The sequence below is a fragment of the Fonsecaea monophora genome (assembly GCF_001642475.1).
Source record: "Fonsecaea monophora strain CBS 269.37 chromosome Unknown Scaff61, whole genome shotgun sequence".
Taxonomy (NCBI): domain Eukaryota; kingdom Fungi; phylum Ascomycota; class Eurotiomycetes; order Chaetothyriales; family Herpotrichiellaceae; genus Fonsecaea; species Fonsecaea monophora.
Window position 1 is genome coordinate 36,217 of NW_019173992.1, and position 19,052 is coordinate 55,268.

The window sequence follows — 19,052 nt, forward strand, 5'->3', positions numbered from 1 at the left end:
ATGGAAGCGATCAGAGCTCAAAATACTTATGGATACGAGGTATCCTTTTAAGTAACGACTGCCGAATCTGCAGATCATCGTCCTTGCTGTGTGGGCAAATTGAACACAAGCTCGTGCTATCCTGGTGTGTGTTGATGTCCCACCCTGCAGGACGCATCCAAATAGTCAGACTGTGATATTCGCGTCGAGGAACATGATCTCTACCACCCTCACAGCTCCTAGAGCTCTCAAGCATCTTCTACCTTTGAACTTGTGAAGTCTCACCGGCAGAATCCCCGTGAACACGGTGAAAGATAGAAGCATAGGTTCTGGGCAGCTACATTTTATCCCTACAAGGTCAAAACTTTCTGTCTTCGTCTCCTTTTCATTCTGTTCAATAAATATTATTGATAAAGTATCTCTCCGATATCGTCCCTAACCTCTATGCTCGGCTTGCTTAGTTTATCCGCAATATCTACTGTTTGAAAAGCTTGATCCTAACCATACCTGTAAATCCGAGAACTAGCTAATACGATTTGTGGTAATATTCTTGGACAGTATTCCCGGACAGCTTCGATCGCGGGGTCACATGTTTCTACTAACTTGAGGGCGTTATAACCTCCACAAGGACCACACAGCAGTAAATTTACTATCCCAGAATTTGCATGCGTAAAAGCATGGAGGGAAAGGCCAAGTCACACGATTTTGTATCCACAGTGCTCTACTGTAGCCTAAACTCTCAGTGCTGGACATATTAGTGCTAGGATATCATTACAAACACACAAGAGACCATCACTAGACAATGTGCCCGTACGTCTATATGTATACTGAGCAACTGTTTTCTTTTCTTCAGCCTGACACGTGACTGTGGCTGTGACGAGGCTGAATGGCGGTGTTTGCGGCTTGTAAAAAGTGGTATGAGCTCTGAAACTCACTGGCCAATCATCATCCTCCCGAACCTCAATCGCAGTTTCGACACTTTGGACCTTTGACCTCTGTGCTCTTACAACTCCTCCCCCATCGACTCTCACCTCACATCTCAACGGCCTCCACCATGTCGGTAGCACGCGCAGCTTTCTCTCTCGCTAGGCGTGTGCCTATGTCAGCTGTCCGCGTCGCTCCCCGAACATTCACCACCATCACAGCTCGCCGTACGTGCAATTGAACCCTCGAAGCTTCGACGATCTACTCGGAGAAGCTGTTTCGACACTGACTGCCACATCGGAGCTCAACTGACTGATATGGATGTCTACAGGAGCAAGCAAGTTCGATCCGAAGCCCGGCGATCCGGAGGGCAAACTTCTTCCTTTTGAAGGTATGGACCCTCATGAGTCGCCCTCAGAGTTGAAGACCTTGTACCCCAGAGAAATTACAAGTGCAAAGGGAAAACATACTGATCTTGGCAACTCTGCTTCTCTAGAAATCAAAACCGAAGCCGATCTCCTTCCACCTGGTGCCGCGCCTGGTACCGTCCCTACCGATCTCGAACAAGCAACTGGTCTGGAACGTCTCGAAATCTTGGGAAAGATGCAAGGCATTGATATCTTTGACATGTCACCACTCCCGTCGGATAGAATTGGTATGTGTTCTTGAGAAGGGCCAGCTCCAGGAGAAATGGAGCGGCGGTTGTGCTCCTCGACCAGACACACTTACAAGATTGTGTTGTTCAGGTACATTCGAGGATCCCATTGCAGTGAAATCAGCTGGAGCCGAGTACCAGGTTGGCTGCACTGGCTCTCCCGCTGACTCACATAATGTCAAATGGCTCGTGGTATGTCGCACCTCTTTCCAATTCTCTATCGCACTGTCAACGCCAGCCCACTCAACCGTAGATTCTGACTAACACCTTTTCTCTTCTTCTTCCCTGATCAGATGACCCGCGACCGTCCCTTTGAACGGTGCCCGGAGTGCGGGAGTGTCTACAGAATGGACTACGTCGGAGCGCCAGACTCTCACGACGACCACGGCCATCACGGCGATCACCACGGTCCCACCTACGAAACACCAAAGACCATGGCCGATTTCGTCAAGCCAGAGTACTGGTACCGATAAGCAGAGGAAGCGTCAAGATTTGAGGGCTGGTGTAGCGAGCGAAGATGTTTACTGGGGGAAGAAGGAAAAAAACTGTACATAAATGAGGTTGCAAGGCTAGTCGCGGTGAGAGGATCAATCAATCCATGTGCACTTTGTCATTGAGGACGATCATGGTATATGCTATGCTATGCTAGTTCTCTATTCGGTTTTCCTTTTATGTCAGAGGTTGTCTCCGCCAGTCACGCCATACCACACCGTTCATCTGTCCTTTGCGCATGGCATGTCCCGTTTCAGGATCTCCCTCACGTCCTATGTCGCGTTTTTTGAAGTTGTAAACTTCCCCTGTTACAGCGTCTGATCTCCCGTCCCCTGCCGTCAACCCCAAGCCATCACTTACGACCGAAACGCCAGCCGCCTTCAGCCTTGGATGTACATACCTAGGTAACATAGCGCGCGTATAATTGTCAGTTATCTAGTATCGGTATCGGGTATTGGATATCAGCAAATGTGGACGGGCATTCAAGACGTTGATATTTGAGTGGAAGTTCAGGGAAATATTTGTCAAAGGAATATTTCTCTTTCAGCCTAGAATTTGGTTTGGATTATTTACCAGAAGGCCCTCTCGAAGAATCAGGCACGCCACGCTCATGTCTTTTTGTCTTTCTGTCTGTCACGTATCATCTGGGCGTGAGATGGGCGGAAAGGGAGAGAAAAGACCTAGATGTGTGAGGTCTTTCTTGCTTGCTTGCTTGCTCCATCTATTCGCGAACTGTTCGGTCAGTCATCCGTTCGTCGACACCAACGAACGACCAGCTTCCCGGTTGAGATATCCTCTTGTTTATCCTCCTTTTCCAGGTACTATTTTACACCACCAACGCGACTGTCTTGTTTGCTCGACGGTGCTTTGGTTTGCCCGCCTTCTCGACTGTCAAAAATTGTACCAGATTGTGTCCTCCTGGTTGATGTCTCGAATGGGGTCTGCAGAGATGATCGCCTGTGAAAGAGCGGGCATAGAAGAAAGATGACAGCGTCAGTCACTTATTGGTTGGCAAGGATAATGTCTGGGTCAGGTTTGTACCGTTGAATGACATCCTGCGCGCTTTGGAGGGGTATAATGCGGTGCTCGAGAGGCGCCGCGTGCACTCTGTTTTTGCAATGTCCTTGAACAAACCAACGTACGGTGGCTAACGACTCCAGGAGGACGTTTTTGCTTCTTCAGTCGAACATTCGCTCTGTACCGGCCGAAGAGTTCATCTCAAGTCCTACTTTTTCAACGATTCTCGATTCTCGCACCCCTTTGCACCAGTTCCTATTAGGCACACATGAGTTCAGCATGTGAAGTTATGTGGACTCTTGTCTCAGGCAGGTTCTTGTGCCCCCTTTTGGTAATGTCTTGGATTTTGCGATGAAGTGAGCCCAGGTCTTCACTTCGAAAGCCTCGTTCATAATGCAGTCAGCCCAGGATAACTGTGGAAGGCGGGTTGAGGGGGGCCTTTCGTTGTCCCTGTCTCTGTGTTTGGAACCTTTTCTATCCCCTTTATTTTCTCACCAACGGTGGTCAGGGCGTCAGGGCGTCAGGACAGACCGGCATGTCTCTCCAAGGTTAGTTTGGCTGCCACTAGAGGGATGCTGGCGGTTGTTCCTTTCCCCGCTGTGATTGCGGCATAGGTTGTTCGCACTGGAAATCTACTCCTTTGATGGACCACCTAGCCAGATGGCGTTGCTCTTCATCCTCCCAACCGCGGTGAATCGCTCCATCTTATGATTGTTCAGCCCCTCTGTAGACCATTTTCGTGAACAATGCCTGCCTCCACTGAAACGGACCTTTGACTGCCTTGGATGCCACCTTCCCAGCAAACGAGGCAGTGAATGAAGCTGCCTTCAGTGTGAACGGTTCAAAACCCCGCCATCATCATCAAGATGCATCCCCTGGACGCCGGTGTAGAGGACAAGTCGTGGAATGGCACCTGAATAGCCCGCCAAAGAAATCCAGCAAAAATAGAATGTCTTCGAACCAGAAACAGTCCAAGATTGGCAAGAAATGGAAGCGCCCACACTCAAACATACAGCCCGTCCAAGGAACCGTGCAAGCATGCGAATGTTCCTCCATGAGCTGTGTCCGTTGCTAACATGGCTCCAGGAAACCGATACCATCCGACCTGAAGGGTATGGCGATGACTCGTATAGAGACTATGACAAGACGAAAGAGAAACCAAAACGGGATGAGAGCAAGGCTGCCAAGAAAGGGATCAAAGCGAAGGCCTTGGGCTGGGCCAAGAAAGGCTGGTCTCGGATTCATGGCGATGGGGAAAGCAGTACCGAGACTGGAAGTCTGGAGCAACGAGCGTGAACATATCGGTGGTATCATGTACTGTCAGCTGATGAAAGGGACCGGATAAGAAACGTAGATCTAAACCTGAGGCGGTGCTGTGGGGGAGAGGTCACCAGGGGAGGACGGCATGTACATCTTGTGCGACGGGAATGTGTCCAAGGCTCGAGATCGAGAGTTAGCCTCGTGCGACTGACAGCGTGTAACAATGCACCATTGCAGCCTGTGTCAAGCACGACAACCATGGATATCTCTTTGGGCTTTTCCTGTCTTCGATCTTGTCTTCCAGTAAAGCAAAACGTGAATTATAACAAATAGTTCCAACTGGAGCCACGATATGCCAGTCGACGACCTCGAGAAAGGAACTCGTACCACCGATGAGTGTCCAGAGAGTGTCAGCAGTGAGTCCATCTGACACATTCAGAGACAGAAATAACAGAATGAATAGATTGGAGTTGCTTGCGTCACTTCGTCAGTATAAGTCGCCATCTCCAGCAGCAGAAACATGATAGAAAGGTACCGGAGGAGGAAAACACCGACGTCCGCGCCCGTAAGTGCTGCCAAAGGTCGTGATCACGGCTCTGATGTATGTTTATTAGTCGAGTGTGCAGTCAGAGGATGGCCGAGAATAGCGACCGTCGTCGACAGCGATCCCAACTTTATGATCTATCGCCGATTCGGATTCCTGAGAACGCGGCTGCTGTTGTGGCATCAAGACATCCTCCGAGAAATGGAGTCCCGGCTCGATTACCAGGACATGCAGGACGCCAGGTCAGCGAAGACACGACGATACCTGTCGAACCGGGACGGCGACGACATGCGGACCCCAGCCGTGCGTCGGGTCTTGTTCCAGGAGCTCGACGCGCAACTGAAGGCTTACGGTGTGCCCTTTGCCTCGCCTCGATGTATTTGAGATGGAACGAGCTGACCGTGGCAGCTAAGACGATCTTTTGGTGCGCTCCGCAACACTGTATCAGTGGCAGAGACCTTGCGACGAAGACCGCGCGAGCATCGCCAGTCTGATCCACAATGATGGGAGCCTCGCAAACAGGGACCGCAGCTGGATCAGGAAGATCGACGACCTGATCGTGCTCGGTGGAGAGCCAAACTCTTCCTGGGTCCATGGCCTGGTCAGCCACCTCTTTACACGGACCAGCAGGTCCTTGGTCCGAGTATGAACCCCCTCCTTCCACCTCTCTGTTATCGTCCCGAGAATCGGGGAGGTCGAGACTGATGTGGGCAAAATAGTGCTTGTTACGCAACAAAGTCCAGAACCGGAAGCTCGAGGGTTCGACCATCCATATCCAGCTGTTTGAGAGACAGCGATTCAACCGGGTCGTCGGGTTCCTGTACACCATCGCCATTGCGGCCCTGATCATGGGCCCAGTCCTGGTCCTCTACAGGTTGAGACACCTCGACGGGTACGCGCAGAACTCGTTGGCGTTTGCCTTTACCATCGCGTTCGCATTGCTCTGCTCCACGGCGACGGCTGCGAAGCAGCACGAAATCTTTGCGGTGACTGCGGCGTGAGTGTATCGCATCGTGTGATCCTATCTTGAGTAAAATGACTGACTCTTTGCAGTTATTGCGCCGTCCTTGTAGTCTTCACCTCTCAGAACACGAATGGTGATGCACAGACTCTGCCCATGACGGTTCCACAGTCATCTTCATGAGCGATGGGCTGGCAATAAATGAGGAAGAGTGACCATTTCAGTCCGGAAGTCTTGTCTGTCTTATTCTGATTTGAGAGTATTAAGTGTTGAGGGACATTTTGTATTGGAGAATGCAGACCACTAGTGCGTATCTTATGACCTTATGTGCCGAGCCTTGGGTAGAGAGTTATAATTAATATACTTGGGTCTTGGGGAAATTTGAGGTTTGTCCACAGGGAGCCTCTGAACAGCGTCGTCTTTGGAAATGAATTAATTCGGTTTTTCTTCGCAATAATTGAGATCAGATACGGTATCATTGACATAGTTTTTCTCAGAGGCGGAATACAAACTGACGAGCTGTAAAGGTGGAGTTCGTGAGTTCTAAGAGAATGATTGTGTCTCCAGTGGGAGCACAGAGATGCATCAACATGCTGCAAGATATTAAGAGTGCCAGAGTGTTAGCAGAAGGTGGACCAAGAGTAGCCTTATAAGTCTTCGCTCAGGCAATACACCGTTGTAGAAGGCTCTTCCTTATAGACCGTACCCCCGAAGGAATCTCATAGACAAAATTGCTATCGTGCGCTTCGCGACACACAGAAACACGCTCACTTTCTCGCATTGCAGGAACAATGGGGGAAAGTAAATATTTTAATGAATGACATCTCAGGTATAAAGTACATTCGAGGCCTTGAACACATACCAATACAATAGACAGGGCTCAAATGCCACCACGCTCACTCATGTCAACCTTTCTGCATGGTACATGCGATGGGCAGGTAAAGTAGCAAACCGGAGCTGCTGTCCAATCGTTGGTGGCTACCGTCCCGGTTTGAGCATCTAGTCGTGGCTGGTGGTTGGATCCCAGGCGCAAGGGGCATATGAGTCGGGAAAATGAAGGCTTTTCATGTCTTCTTCGTCAAGCTCAAAGTCGTAGATGGCGGCGTTCTCCTCGATTCTGCTGGGAGTGACACTCTTGGGCAATGGTACATAACCCTTTTGTAAGCTCCATCGTAGCAATATCTGTGCCCACGTCTTCCCATGTTTCTCGCTAAGTCGTTTCAGAACTGGCTCATTGGCACGCTCGCCGCGGACGACGGGACAGTATGCTTCGACGACGACGTTCCGCTTGCGACACCATTCCACAATGTCGTCGCGCGGAAGCCACGGATGGATTTCCCATTGACCAACGTCGATGGTGCCGCCAACTCCAGAGGTCTTGATGTACTCTTCCAGCTCGTCCAAATGATGTACACCATAGTTGGAGACGCCAATGGATCGAATCTTCCCGGCTTTCTGAGCTTCGGCGAGCGCTTTCCATGCCCCGCACCGGGCTTCTTTGCCACCGTACGGAGAGTGGATGAGGTACAGGTCAATATAGTCGAGGTTGGTCTGAAAGAAGGATGACTCAATCGACTTCTTTGCCGCCTCGTAGCCCATACTCTTCGGTGGGACTTTGCTGGTGAAGAAGATTTCTTCTCGCTTCAGCCCAGAACCGCGAATCGCATCCGCACAGGGTTGCTCGTTGCGGTACGCGCGTGCGGAATCAACGTGTCGATAACCAACGCGAAAGGCATGCAGTGTCACCTCTTCGCACGTCGCCGCAGGAGTCTGGTAAACACCATAGCCCAGAGCAGGAATCTCGTAGCCGGAGTTCATCCGGTACGTGGTGTTGATGTCGAACTTGGTGGGGATTTGGGTGGCCATTGTCCGTCTGTTTCTCTCGAGCGGAGCGATCTTCCGGAGGATTGTTTGTTGGAAACGAAGGGTACGTCCGCTCAAGGGTGGCATTTGTAGACGAGGAAAAGGAGCGATAAGCCGAGATGATCAATGGGATGATGGGCTGCCCGGGGTTGTATCAGTAGATGCGGAGATGTTCACGCAAAGGGTCAATTATTACTCTGTCAATTGTCAATTAGGCTGGCACTGGCAAAGCTCGTTCGGGAAATCACCGAGACTTTAATATTATTCCTGTCTGACATGGGGTTTCTTGCAGCGATGGGCGCGACACTGATATGAATCCGTCTATTAGGTTCGCGGATGCTTCTTGAGTTGTTGATCTTGCTCAGAGTGCATATTGTTTCTGCGTCTCTCAAATACATTTGCATCTACCCAGATATACAGCTACTCGCTTGCTTGCTTGTCATTCAACACCTTCACCGTCAAAGAGAATCAGATAGAGCGCTAAACTCGCCTTAACCCTGCAACGCCTTCGAACTCGAGATTGAGCATGCAACCCCCTCGGCTATGTATAGATCAAAATCCCATAGGTCTGCTAAAACATAGCAACAGAAAAGAAAGAGTCCATGTTATACATAGAAATGCTTTACAGCCGTGACGACGAATCCTCGCGCCAATCTTCGCCACTGTTCAACACCTTGTTTCCGGGCTCATCTAGCTAGGGACGTCATCCTCGTCGTCCACAAAAGTGTCATCTTCCAGCATCGGATTGGCTTCGGGGTTCGACGACTTGGATGCCCGTTTGCCCTTATCATGGTCCTGTAATGTGTCGTCCGCCGAGATAGATATGCCTCGTGCACCCCAGCGGTTGACCTTCGGTTGCTGAGGGTTCTCATTGTTCTCGTCGTCACCAGCTTCTGTGTCCTGTTCCGGTGTTGGTCGGGTAGGGTTGATGACCCTGTTGACCAACCAGCCTTTCCGCAAGTCCTCTGCATCGACGATGCCACCGCCTCGCAGCTTGACTCTTTGCCTCGTCCAGTAGACCCACGCGAAGTCTATATAGAACGCAGTTTGAACAATGCCAAAGATGACCGAAATGGCATCAGGTTTCGACGGCGTGAAAGCCCGGTAGATCCAATTGAGAAGATAGAATGCTCGATAGGAGCCTAGAGTGACGAGGTAGAAAGAGTCAATGACAGTCGGGACGGTGGTCTGTCGGAGGAGGAGAAGCTGCGGGAGAACGCAGACGGACTCAAGGATAATGGAAAATGTCCACAGGACTTCGGTAAAAGTCGTCCGGCGCGGTCCGTTAAAGGTCAAGCAGACCAGAGGAGCAGCAAGCATTGATGCTGCAGTGGCATAAGCACCCCATTTCCAGGCCTTTTCTCGCTCGCGGGTCCGCGCAAAGACTCGAGTCATCAAGATGATGATATAAATTGAAGACCAGATATAGAAGTTCTTGAGAATGAAATTCCACCATGATGCAGACGGCGGGACCCAGAACAGGTCGAGATAACGGGTGACGAAGACGGCAATATAGAGGATTTGGGTCAGCAAAGAGACGCCTGCGGACTCGTTAGTTTGACTTGTTCAGTGAGGGGCGCTCAGACTGTGTGATGACTCTGACCTTCGGCACTCTTGTTGGAATGGATGGCCCAGATGAGGATACATTTGGAGGCGGTATGGGACACATCGCCCAGGATGCGGAAGATATTCATGTTCATCGTTGGCGAATCGACATGGCCAGAGAGAGCAGAGGACTGTCTATTCAGGCTCGGCCCCCGAGAAATGGCAGAGTGACAGAATGTAATCCTGCAAATCTAGGTCCCTTGTGAATCGAGAGTAGCAGAACCCAGTCCAATAACCCAATATTGCTTTCGGGGAGAGGGAATTGGTTCTGAAGTGTGAATTGAGGCTGCCTGCGACGGTTGAAACGCGGCTCGACGGGAGAGGAGCAACGCTGAGGCTGAATGTCTTGGCTTGCCAGCGCGGTGCGTGGGTGGCCGCGCACCACGCTTGCATAGCTTGGGGCTTCGAAAGAGGCGCTGCTGGTTGCTGCTTTTAAGCCGCTCTACATACCTTCCTAGTACAGAACATCCTTGTGCTGAGTACGTTCGTACTGCACTCGAAGTCTCGTTCTCCATGCTGTTCTTCCTCCTCTCCAACACCATGTCTACTGGTTAAAATCTGCAAAAGGAGATAAACGCCTGTCAATGTCCTCTGACTCGTCTATAATATTAGCGGAGCACCATTTATTTGTGAAAGACATCTCCATTTCCCGCACCATAACGCAGCAGCTGTGAAATACATCCTGCCGATTCCCCCAGCCGATACCCCGGCCTCCCAAGACGCCGCATTGCTGCCATGGTCGAGGGGTCACCGTCTCTACCCGCTCGAGACTGCAGAGGTGTGCTTTCATGCCCGTTGAGAGGGGTGCGGCCCGCTGTTCTGGCCACGGGCTACCAAAGGACCCCTCTCACTAGAGGTGTCCAACACCACGCTCGATGGTGTAGGCGAGAATATCCTCGATAAATTCGATGTCGTGATTAGAAATGTCGATATATCAAATCACTAGTTCTAAGACCGATCTGGTAAGCAGTTCACGTACATGAGCTCTGGTCCGCCTTCTCTTCTTCTATGCTCCTCCAGGTCGACCTCGGGTCGCCGCTGCTGTCGCCATAACATCGATATTGTATTAAAATCGGTTGAACTCAATCAGAAGGAGTTTAATATGATATTAGAGTTGACTTCTAAACTATGTGAAAACTATAACTCGGTCTATACATAGAGATATTTGCTTTTCAAACCCAAAAGTCTACACTTTGTATTAGGAAATGTATCGGCCCTGTGGTGAATATAGCTGGTATGCGAATACCGTAAACCACCCCCAATACAGGTACTCTCCCTTCCTTTACCATGCAGTAGGTCCCGTCTTGACCGGGTTGCAGAAGCCGCGGGCCTCGCACAGGTTGAGGAATTTGAGGAGCACCGCGTCGCAGCCGCGGTGAGCCACGAAGTTCAGAGTAATGATGAGTTCTTCCTCGCGCTATAGATGGATGAAAGACACGGGTCAGCCAGGATGATCAATTATCTCAGGGGTGATGAGACATGAGTACAATTGTACGGGTAACGTACCAGAGAAATCAAACTATCATAGGTGATCTTTCCAATGGGCACGGTCACATCGACAAGCTTCGCGTACGGAGCTATCGAGGCGGCGCGCATGGGTAGGAAGGGGGGAAAGTAGTCGTAGTTGAGCACATCACGGTATTCGGGGACACCGCCGCCCGTGTCAGAGATGTGGTAGACCCAGAACCCTTCGGTGCAAGTCTCGTTGCTGTACGGGATGACCTTGGTGTTTACAAAGTCACCGAACGTCGCCATGCGATCCTCATTCCACTGTTTGCGGTACTCTGGATATGTACGAGCCTGGCGCCAGGCGATGAGGACCTGGTTATCGGCAGCCGGGGTACGGTTATTGAAACGCTCCTCGTAGTCAGCAACAAACTTCTCACCGAACAAGTTCCAGTTGTCATAGCGGGTCAAGGAACCAAAGTCAGCTGTATAGGTAGCCAGGGTATCGTTCTGGTTGATGGTCTCGCGGAACAAGGTCGTGACATTTTGTTCCTCAATCTCCATGTCTAGAGCTTCCGTCATATTGGCAAGCCAGTTATCGATGACGGTCTGGGCGGCCGAATTGTTAACGGGGAAGAACTCAGAGGGGAAGAAGATCTTCTTCGGCAGAGTAAAGTCACCACGCTCCAGTGGACCATCTTCGACCGTTTCCCACGCGCTCAAGACCTGGGTCAAAATCGCAGGAGATCTCGCGAGAACGCCGAGAGAGTCCATAGACGTGGCGCTGGGGATAACGGCGGTCAAATCAATCGCTCCCCACGAGGGCCGGATTCTTTTGCATGTCAAGTCAGTAATCGTATACCGCGTATCGGAGACAGAGAAAGAAGCTAGTATTTTTCTTACCCATAGACCCCGGCACGATCGGCCGGGTTCCGCACGCTTCCAGTTGTGTCACTGCCAACGGAGAAGTCCAGAGCATCGTAGGCCGCGATGCTAGCGGCTGAGCCGAAACTCGATGCTGACAAACCCAGCCAGCCATCAGCACGAATGTTCCAAGAATACTAGATATTCGCGTCAATTAGATTACTTGCCCTTCATTCCAATCGTAGCCTAGAGAACGTACCGAATAATCCATGTTTTGGTAGGGCCATGAGCCATACGCAAAGGTCGATAGCTTCGCCATACCGACCAAAACGGCACCGAGGCTGAGTAGTCTGTCGATGGCCGGAGCGGTCTCGTTGGCAGGAGTATCGTACAGCTTAGCGTATGCACGACTGCCACCTGTGAGGACAACTCCTCGTACGGGCATGAGGTCCTTCAGACTGAACCGCAGCCCCGCCAGGGGGTACTGATCGCGGTCCATTAAAGACGAGTACAGCTTCGAGGGGAACGGAATCAGGGCGGAGAACTGGGCCGGGTTGAATGCCGTGACCTGGGAGAAGGAGCCGTCATCGTTCTCGGTAACGCCGCTCATCATGGCTTCCTGGTAGTCGGAAAACATAGCGTAGACTTTGCGCAGTGTTAAGGTACCACCAGACGCGAGCGTGCCGAGGTATGGTCCTGGTGGCGTGGTGTCGTCGCCCGCGGGCACAGAGGCGATGACGAATGGCTTGGGAGATGACTCCGTGCTAGAGTCTTGACGAGTTACGGTGGACGGTAGGAGCAGCAGCTTGGGCTCCAGCGTGGCAAGGTAGGTGGTCGCCGACTGTTCCCACGAAGCCTCGCCGGTTGTAATGATCTGGACACCTGAGTATATCGGTCAACAGCTGAGGATCTCGGCCCAGCAAGTATACAAGCGCCGATCAAATGCCAGAGAAAGCAAGAAGATCGCACCTTGCAGGAAACCCGGAGTAAAGACGTCATCCTCCGAATACGTGGTCACGATTTCTTCGAGGACATCCCCAGTCAGGGTGGTGGCGTTGGTCACAATGACTGTGAATGGCATATAGGTGTTGGTCTCGACGATGCCGCTCAAGCCAGACGACTCGAACGTGGTGACCGGTGCAGATTGACTTAACGGTGGGACATAGTAAATCCCTGTCGAAAAGTCCTCATCCTGCACGCTATAGTTGGCCCCAGTGATTGTGAAGGTCAACGACCCGTCCGCAGCAGAGGAGAGGACGTCCAGCGACGCGGCCCGCGAAGTCAGCAACGACGCCGCGACGAGGCTGAGGTAAGAGAAGCGAGTCATCTGACGGCCGTTTATTTTGATATGTGCATGAATACCGTTCGGTGGTGGAAAGACCAAGCTCAACCGCCGTCGACGAGCTACAACTGACCTATATATATGTCGAAATGTAACGTGAGCATTGGTTCTCAGACCACAGGTCGCCGCTGAAGCTCCAGTGACCTAACAGGCTACCGAACGCAAACATCCACTCTTTTTCCTGGGTTTCGGAACTAGGAGAGTATGATAAAGTCAGAGGAAGTGGGATCGAACAACCATATCGTTGGGGAGGCTTTTCATCGGAACTGCCGGATAAAGCTCGAGAGAAATTCGAGACATTCAGATGCTGGGCGATTTCACGCTTTATTAGGTTCTCCGAACACCCACTATTGAACTCGGCGGTGTTGGACGAACCGACGTTGTGGTACCCGGTCCTTGGTCCGGAATATACTGTTCTCTCCGGACAGGTTTGGACGCAGGCAAGCTCATAGTCAGTGTCACTAGAGACGCCTTCTGTAACAGTAGATGTCTTAGGAGGACAACTGTTCCTCCTTGTCGTGTAGCAGTTGCCTTCTATACCAGTATGCGTCATCGTCACTGCCAAGGCTTTGGGTGTTAAGACGATGACTTACCTTGAGTGTACGAGGTAGTTAGAGAATGCTGATGGCTTGGCGTAGCAAGATGGGTAGAATGGAATGACTAAACATGGACGATAAGGATGGGGAACTTGGTAGATAACGGATCTCAACTAACTCAGCCGTTGTGCCAAGCGCCTGGAATCTCAGATATCGACGCAGAGCTCCGTATAGCATAATGGGTCTCCATCTAAGCGACTGGAACTCATCGTAGGCTTGACTTTTCCGATTGGCTGGCCCAGGCATAGTTCGATATCACGCCGTTGACGCTCCCATTTGCGGGTCATTTGCGGGTCACTTGAGGTTCACACCGTATGTAGAAATGATATCTCAAAGTCTTGCTCCTTTCTCTTTATTCGCGAGTGGCTGCAGCCTCGATAAGCTGGCTACTTTGGGAACCTTCTCGCTCACGACTTGGCTCAGAATACACTAGCCAAAAGTGACTTGAGATTGGTTAGAATAGAATCTGCGGAACTGAGCGCTCAAAAATTTTCGACATTGGGTCCCGCGCTTTCGAGATTTATGTATCACCACATGACTATGTCCTACAGTAGACTCCATTCTGGAGCCAATGGGAGACTTGGTGAGCAGATGTTCCAAGACATCCGGGCAGGGACACGTTCGTTTCCGGCAGAAACCTATGACCACCTTCCCACGTTTTCAGTAGCTCAGTGGCTCCCTCTCTCCCATGAACTATGTCTCAACCGACCGACGGCGGCAGGGCATTGGTTCTGCACACTGCCCATGCCTAGAGTTCACGACTTCTGCGTCTTTTGATATTACCTTGACAAAAATGTTACAAAAATGCGCAATCTGCTGGTGCAATCCTGGCCCAAGTTGGCCCGCCGATTGAGCTTCCGTGCTGTGAATGCCCACATTCAGGGATTCCCGCCCCTATCTTAGTTGCCTTCTTGTGTTCCCTGGCGAGACCACATCTTAGATGGCTCCCTTTGCCATGAATATTCCTGGCTATGTCTGTCCCCGCCCCCGAATCATCTGCCATCTCATCTCCCCCTCCTGGAAGATGCCGGTGTCTGGGAACAGCGCAACTCCCACTTGAATTACCTCAAACTCTACTCTGCCTGCTGTGGCTGCGATTAACTTTGTCACTGTCGCCGCTCGTGCCAGCCTCTCACTCTTGCGCAATATTTTTGGACTTACAAACAGTGATCCAAGATGTACATCCGAGGTGGGAGACATTGGCAACTGGTCGGCCACTTCAAACTCCTCGCTGGAATATTCTTTCCAGCCGTTGCGGTCGTTCAAAGATGGGGTAATCTCAACACATACCGGCGATCGATCACGCTGGGCTGTTCGAGTTAATTTTATCGCATGATCGAACATGGCTTTTAATTCAACTCTGAGCTGGTGGAGTTGATGATCGTCCAACAATGGCTCAGTGGCTCTGACAGCTTGATCGACCAAGTCATCCATCAGCTTCCCCACGTCTACCTTTTCGTCAAGCTGGTCCAATATCTTCAATGTGGACACCTTCCAATTAGGCTGAGGATCCTCTCCTTCAGCAGCTAGTCGCGAGTAAACTTCTTGGAGGAGTGACGGTTTATCTTTATTAGTCCAGAGATACAGGGAGAAAAACGGTTGCCATACGGAGTTACAAAGAACGCCGAAGATGATATGTTGGGCGCAAACCAGTCGGAGAACCCGGGAGCACTCAGATCTTATAATGGGTATTCTGGCAAAACTCTGCGCTTTCCGCTTGAATCGAGCCGATGTACCGACCGGATCCTGTATGATCAGGTATAAGACGATTACCAAGAACAACAACACGAGTAGAAGCCTGTCCCGAGCCGCGAAACTTACATCGATTGCTTTTTCTGAAAGATTTTCGAAATACAATGCGGCTATATGGTCAATCTGGTCGAACGTGGCCTTGCATTGATCCTCACTATCAGTGGTTACTCAGCGAACAAACCGAGAAGATGGTTGACCCAATTTGCTCGGGCACCGGTCATTCATGTTGTACCTTTCGGCGACCGTTCTACCGGACTCTGCAACGGCGCTTCACGTAGACTTGACTCTGGAGAAGAACCCTTCGATCAACGGAAATGAAAACCCTCCAGCGGCGCCGTGACCTCCGATGTCTAGTCCTGAACAGCTCTACAATCCAGACAACGAATCTGACGTTCCCGCGCAAGGACACCTATATCAGCTCTCCACTCGCAAAGGGTTGTCGGAGCCACGACTGGCTAAAGTAGCTTTCAAAGTCGTTGATGAGATGAAACGCCGATACTAGACAGAATAGGACGAAGAACTGGGCATGATCACTAGAAGAAACAACCATAGATATCCGACCCTGTGGAAGCAATATGTGAAAGGACCTTCTTCAGGTATTCCTGTCTTGATTTGGAAACTATGGACCTGCCCATTTCTGTGGTAAGTAGTCGACCGAAGGTCCAGTATCGCATTTGAATGATCTATCTGACCAACACCCATAACATAAGGGACGTCTGGCTTCGGTTCAAGCGTCCCCTCAGACACATCCCGTGACAAGCCGAAGAGTCTGGCTCACCGACCGCCCCTGCTTCAGAATGTAATCCTGAAAGACTGGTGGTATAAGACTCTTGAACGTTTGTAACAAAAAAGGAACTAAGCAGATCGGAAGAGGCATCAATTGGTCGTCAGATCGTAGGCGTGGTTTAATGAGGAAGCAATGGCGAGAGGTCGCTCTGTATCACGTGTCAACACGTGTCGCTTAGTCATGTACAATGCGACCTGCATCCGGGGTATTGCCCGTACACTCAGGCGCGGCGTGACAAGTTTTCGTCGGCAGCCTGGACTCCAATGTGCAGCAACGAACGGTTACATCGTGCGATTAAATGAAATCTCCGATGAGACGACTCTCAAGTCTAGCTGGAGCCTAGTTTTAGATATTAATGGAATGGTAGCTATAGGCGAGGGAGGGAAAATGGGCCTTTGACCCAGTTCTTGGACGTCGGCTCGACCGCTCAGACTGGGCGACGTCATTATCAGTCACGTGCGAATGCTGCTCAGGATCGCTCAGGCTGAAGCAGCGAGGGCTCAGGGTTGGAAACGGAAATGGACTTTGGTGAGGTCAAGATTCGCCGCTGAGTACTCGGTATACTGGCACTCTACTCGGTACCTCTAGGGATGTCGCCGGCCCCCACAGCATTACCCTTTGCGGTCGGATTCACGATCCTTCCGGGGAGCCGGGTGTGGCCTTCTCTAGTCTATTAGGCTTGTTTTAGGTGGCTGGGGGTTTCGACTCTTTACTGCTATCACCCGTTAAGCGACCTGTGCATGCATCTCCACCAACCCTTGAATGTATTGCGAGTCTGCATGTCACGACAACACCCTGAAGCAATTGCAACAGCAATCTTCCTAGCCATGGTGAAAGCTTTGATTTGTTGCACGCTCCTACTAAGGAAACAAAAACGCCTTCGGCTGGTAGCGAGTGACTATCCTCCCGGTGGAACTCGATTTCCGCGAGTGTCAAATAAACTTCCAGGTCTCTAGAGCCCGTCAAATAGGTGTGAAGAGACGGGTACTCGGTACACACTTGCGGCCCAAGCTCAATCACCATAGGGTCTCAGGGCATGAGGGTTCCCCGGAATCCAAAAGACCAAGCAATCGCCCAAGAGCGCAATCAATGGCGTGCGGCAATCCCTGTCTTGGAGGGACTTTGCGGATCCTCACTCCGGTCTGATATATTCTCCCCTGCAAGACCTCCTGCACGGCAAGGCGACCTTCAATAGTCAACGGCACCATTAGTTGACCATTTTTGAGGTCTCTGACTTTTGCCTTCATTCCCTGTCGTTTTGGCCCCGGTCTGGTGGCATTGCAATGGAGAATTAACCGCCCAGATGCTCTGGCGCTTGTTGGGCCACGCACGGCCTAATATCATTCGCCAACACTTTCTCCAAGGCAGAATCTCAGCACACAATGGGTCAATGACCCTAGGGTTGGGTTGATCCTCTGCCCTCCATTATCTCACAGTATTTCACATGTGCTTGAGCGACCATATGTACGAATGGGTAGGTGGCTTGGGTGTTGGTGGGCACATCTGTCCGAGAGCGACGTGGACCGTGTGCCAGAGGTCCTGGAAGCCTGCAAGAAGCGCCCCGCCTCCAGATTCTTATGCTCTTTAGCATTGGGAGATGTTTCCTCTTTTCGATCATGGCGCTGGTTGGGGAAGTGGTGTTCTCGTCCCGCCGCGGGTATAGATCAGGCAGGGTAGGAGTCTTTCCGAAGACCACTCTACCGTCAGCTCATCTCTTTGGCTGCATGAACCCCATTGCCCATGCCCCATGCACTTGCGACCCTCTCTATATGCACGCCTAGAGGGCCCGGCTGCCCTAATGCTCATGTGCAAGCCCACTTGCATCGGTACCAGCGGCTATTCCTCTGCTCAGAGTGATCGAAACATCCTACACCTGGCTTGACAAAAGCCAATAACTCCACTCTTACAAGGTCTTTATCTGGCCACATAACTGCAAAGCCAACATCAGTCTGCCTTCGCGTCTCGGGGAGGCAGACTGGAGGCAATATTCTGCTTGTTGGAAGCCATATAACACGGAATTGAGCGCGGATGCTGGAATGCCAGAGATTCACACTCTCGCCTGTACGCCCTTTCCAACCTTGATTCTCTTCTGGAAGCGGGGGATTCGCTGTTTGGGTGCCAATACTTCAATACATCTACCTACAACTTACAAAACTGTCTTGTAGCTCCCTCTATCGACAGAACGATCTCCAGTCCTTTCGATGGCACCTCCTGTCCTTCCTTCACCTGAAGGTAGATCAGCCTCGCGGTCTCCGCGGATGCAGAAGTCTCGCAATCCATCGCGGAGGGACAAAATTCGTCAAGGCAAACTCATACGCAGCTGGACGGATGAAGAGGTCCGCTTGATGGCTCTATTTCTTACACCCAACACTGATGTTTAGCAGGAATCCTTTCTATTCCGGAGCCGGACACAGGGCCAGAAGGTTCCTTACAAGCATATCGCCAACCGTCTAGACAAGACTGAGCTCGCGTGTCGTGTCCATTGGCACCACATGACGGTTGGTCGGAAAGGCCACCGCGCCGAGGAATATGACGATGACAATATCTCTGACCATAATAGTGAAGGAGGAACTCCACCGACCGTCCCTTCTGCAGCCCAGGTTGTAACGCACAGCGGCTCCAACAACACCCAACAAGAAGCGATTGTCACGCACCCGACGACTCCAAAACCGTGTGCACTACCGAGTTTCGAAACCTTTATTCGAGATACATTTCACCGACGCAGTATATCGTCGCCAGGATCATTTATTAGTGATGATGTGGACAATGGCGCAAGAGAAACAGATCTTCCAAACGGCAACAGAACATCTCGGACACTTTCTGGATCGTGGCTGAGAGACCTTGGAGCCACTAGCACATGCCTTCAACCTCCAGTTCGAGATCCACCCAACCAGTTTGGCCTTTCTCGACTTCCCCCAGATCAGCACGGAAACCCTTCACACTTCGGACCTAAACCCCTGTCAGT

General features: G+C 51.2%; 5 protein-coding genes across 5 annotated transcripts; 2 read left to right on the forward strand and 3 right to left on the reverse strand.

Annotated features, from left to right (window-relative positions):
• Positions 1–1,033: 1,033 nt before the first annotated feature.
• On the forward strand, positions 1,034–2,031 carry AYO21_07668 (hypothetical protein; the record flags this gene model as incomplete). Its single annotated transcript, XM_022657622.1, has 4 exons — positions 1,034–1,130; positions 1,235–1,558; positions 1,650–1,750; positions 1,852–2,031. 4 exons carry the CDS (start codon positions 1,034–1,036, stop codon positions 2,029–2,031), a joined length of 702 nt encoding a protein of 233 aa, XP_022510030.1.
• A 2,074-nt stretch (positions 2,032–4,105) lies between these two features.
• On the forward strand, positions 4,106–6,015 carry AYO21_07669 (hypothetical protein; the record flags this gene model as incomplete). The annotated part of the gene is made up of 6 exons (XM_022657623.1): positions 4,106–4,359; positions 4,819–4,892; positions 4,942–5,223; positions 5,285–5,472; positions 5,591–5,868; positions 5,925–6,015. 6 exons carry the CDS (start codon positions 4,106–4,108, stop codon positions 6,013–6,015), a joined length of 1,167 nt encoding a protein of 388 aa, XP_022510031.1.
• An 816-nt stretch (positions 6,016–6,831) lies between these two features.
• Positions 6,832–7,698, reverse strand: AYO21_07670 (hypothetical protein; the record flags this gene model as incomplete). The annotated part of the gene is made up of 1 exon (XM_022657624.1): positions 6,832–7,698. The coding sequence occupies one exon, from the start codon at positions 7,696–7,698 to the stop codon at positions 6,832–6,834; it is 867 nt and encodes a 288-aa protein (XP_022510032.1).
• Positions 7,699–8,385: 687 nt separating this feature from the next.
• On the reverse strand, positions 8,386–9,395 carry AYO21_07671 (hypothetical protein; the record flags this gene model as incomplete). Its single annotated transcript, XM_022657625.1, has 2 exons — positions 8,386–9,236; positions 9,299–9,395. 2 exons carry the CDS (start codon positions 9,393–9,395, stop codon positions 8,386–8,388), a joined length of 948 nt encoding a protein of 315 aa, XP_022510033.1.
• A 1,187-nt stretch (positions 9,396–10,582) lies between these two features.
• Positions 10,583–12,937, reverse strand: AYO21_07672 (hypothetical protein; the record flags this gene model as incomplete). The annotated part of the gene is made up of 5 exons (XM_022657626.1): positions 10,583–10,717; positions 10,807–11,578; positions 11,650–11,807; positions 11,870–12,492; positions 12,580–12,937. The coding sequence occupies 5 exons, from the start codon at positions 12,935–12,937 to the stop codon at positions 10,583–10,585; spliced, it is 2,046 nt and encodes a 681-aa protein (XP_022510034.1).
• Positions 12,938–19,052: the final 6,115 nt, after the last annotated feature.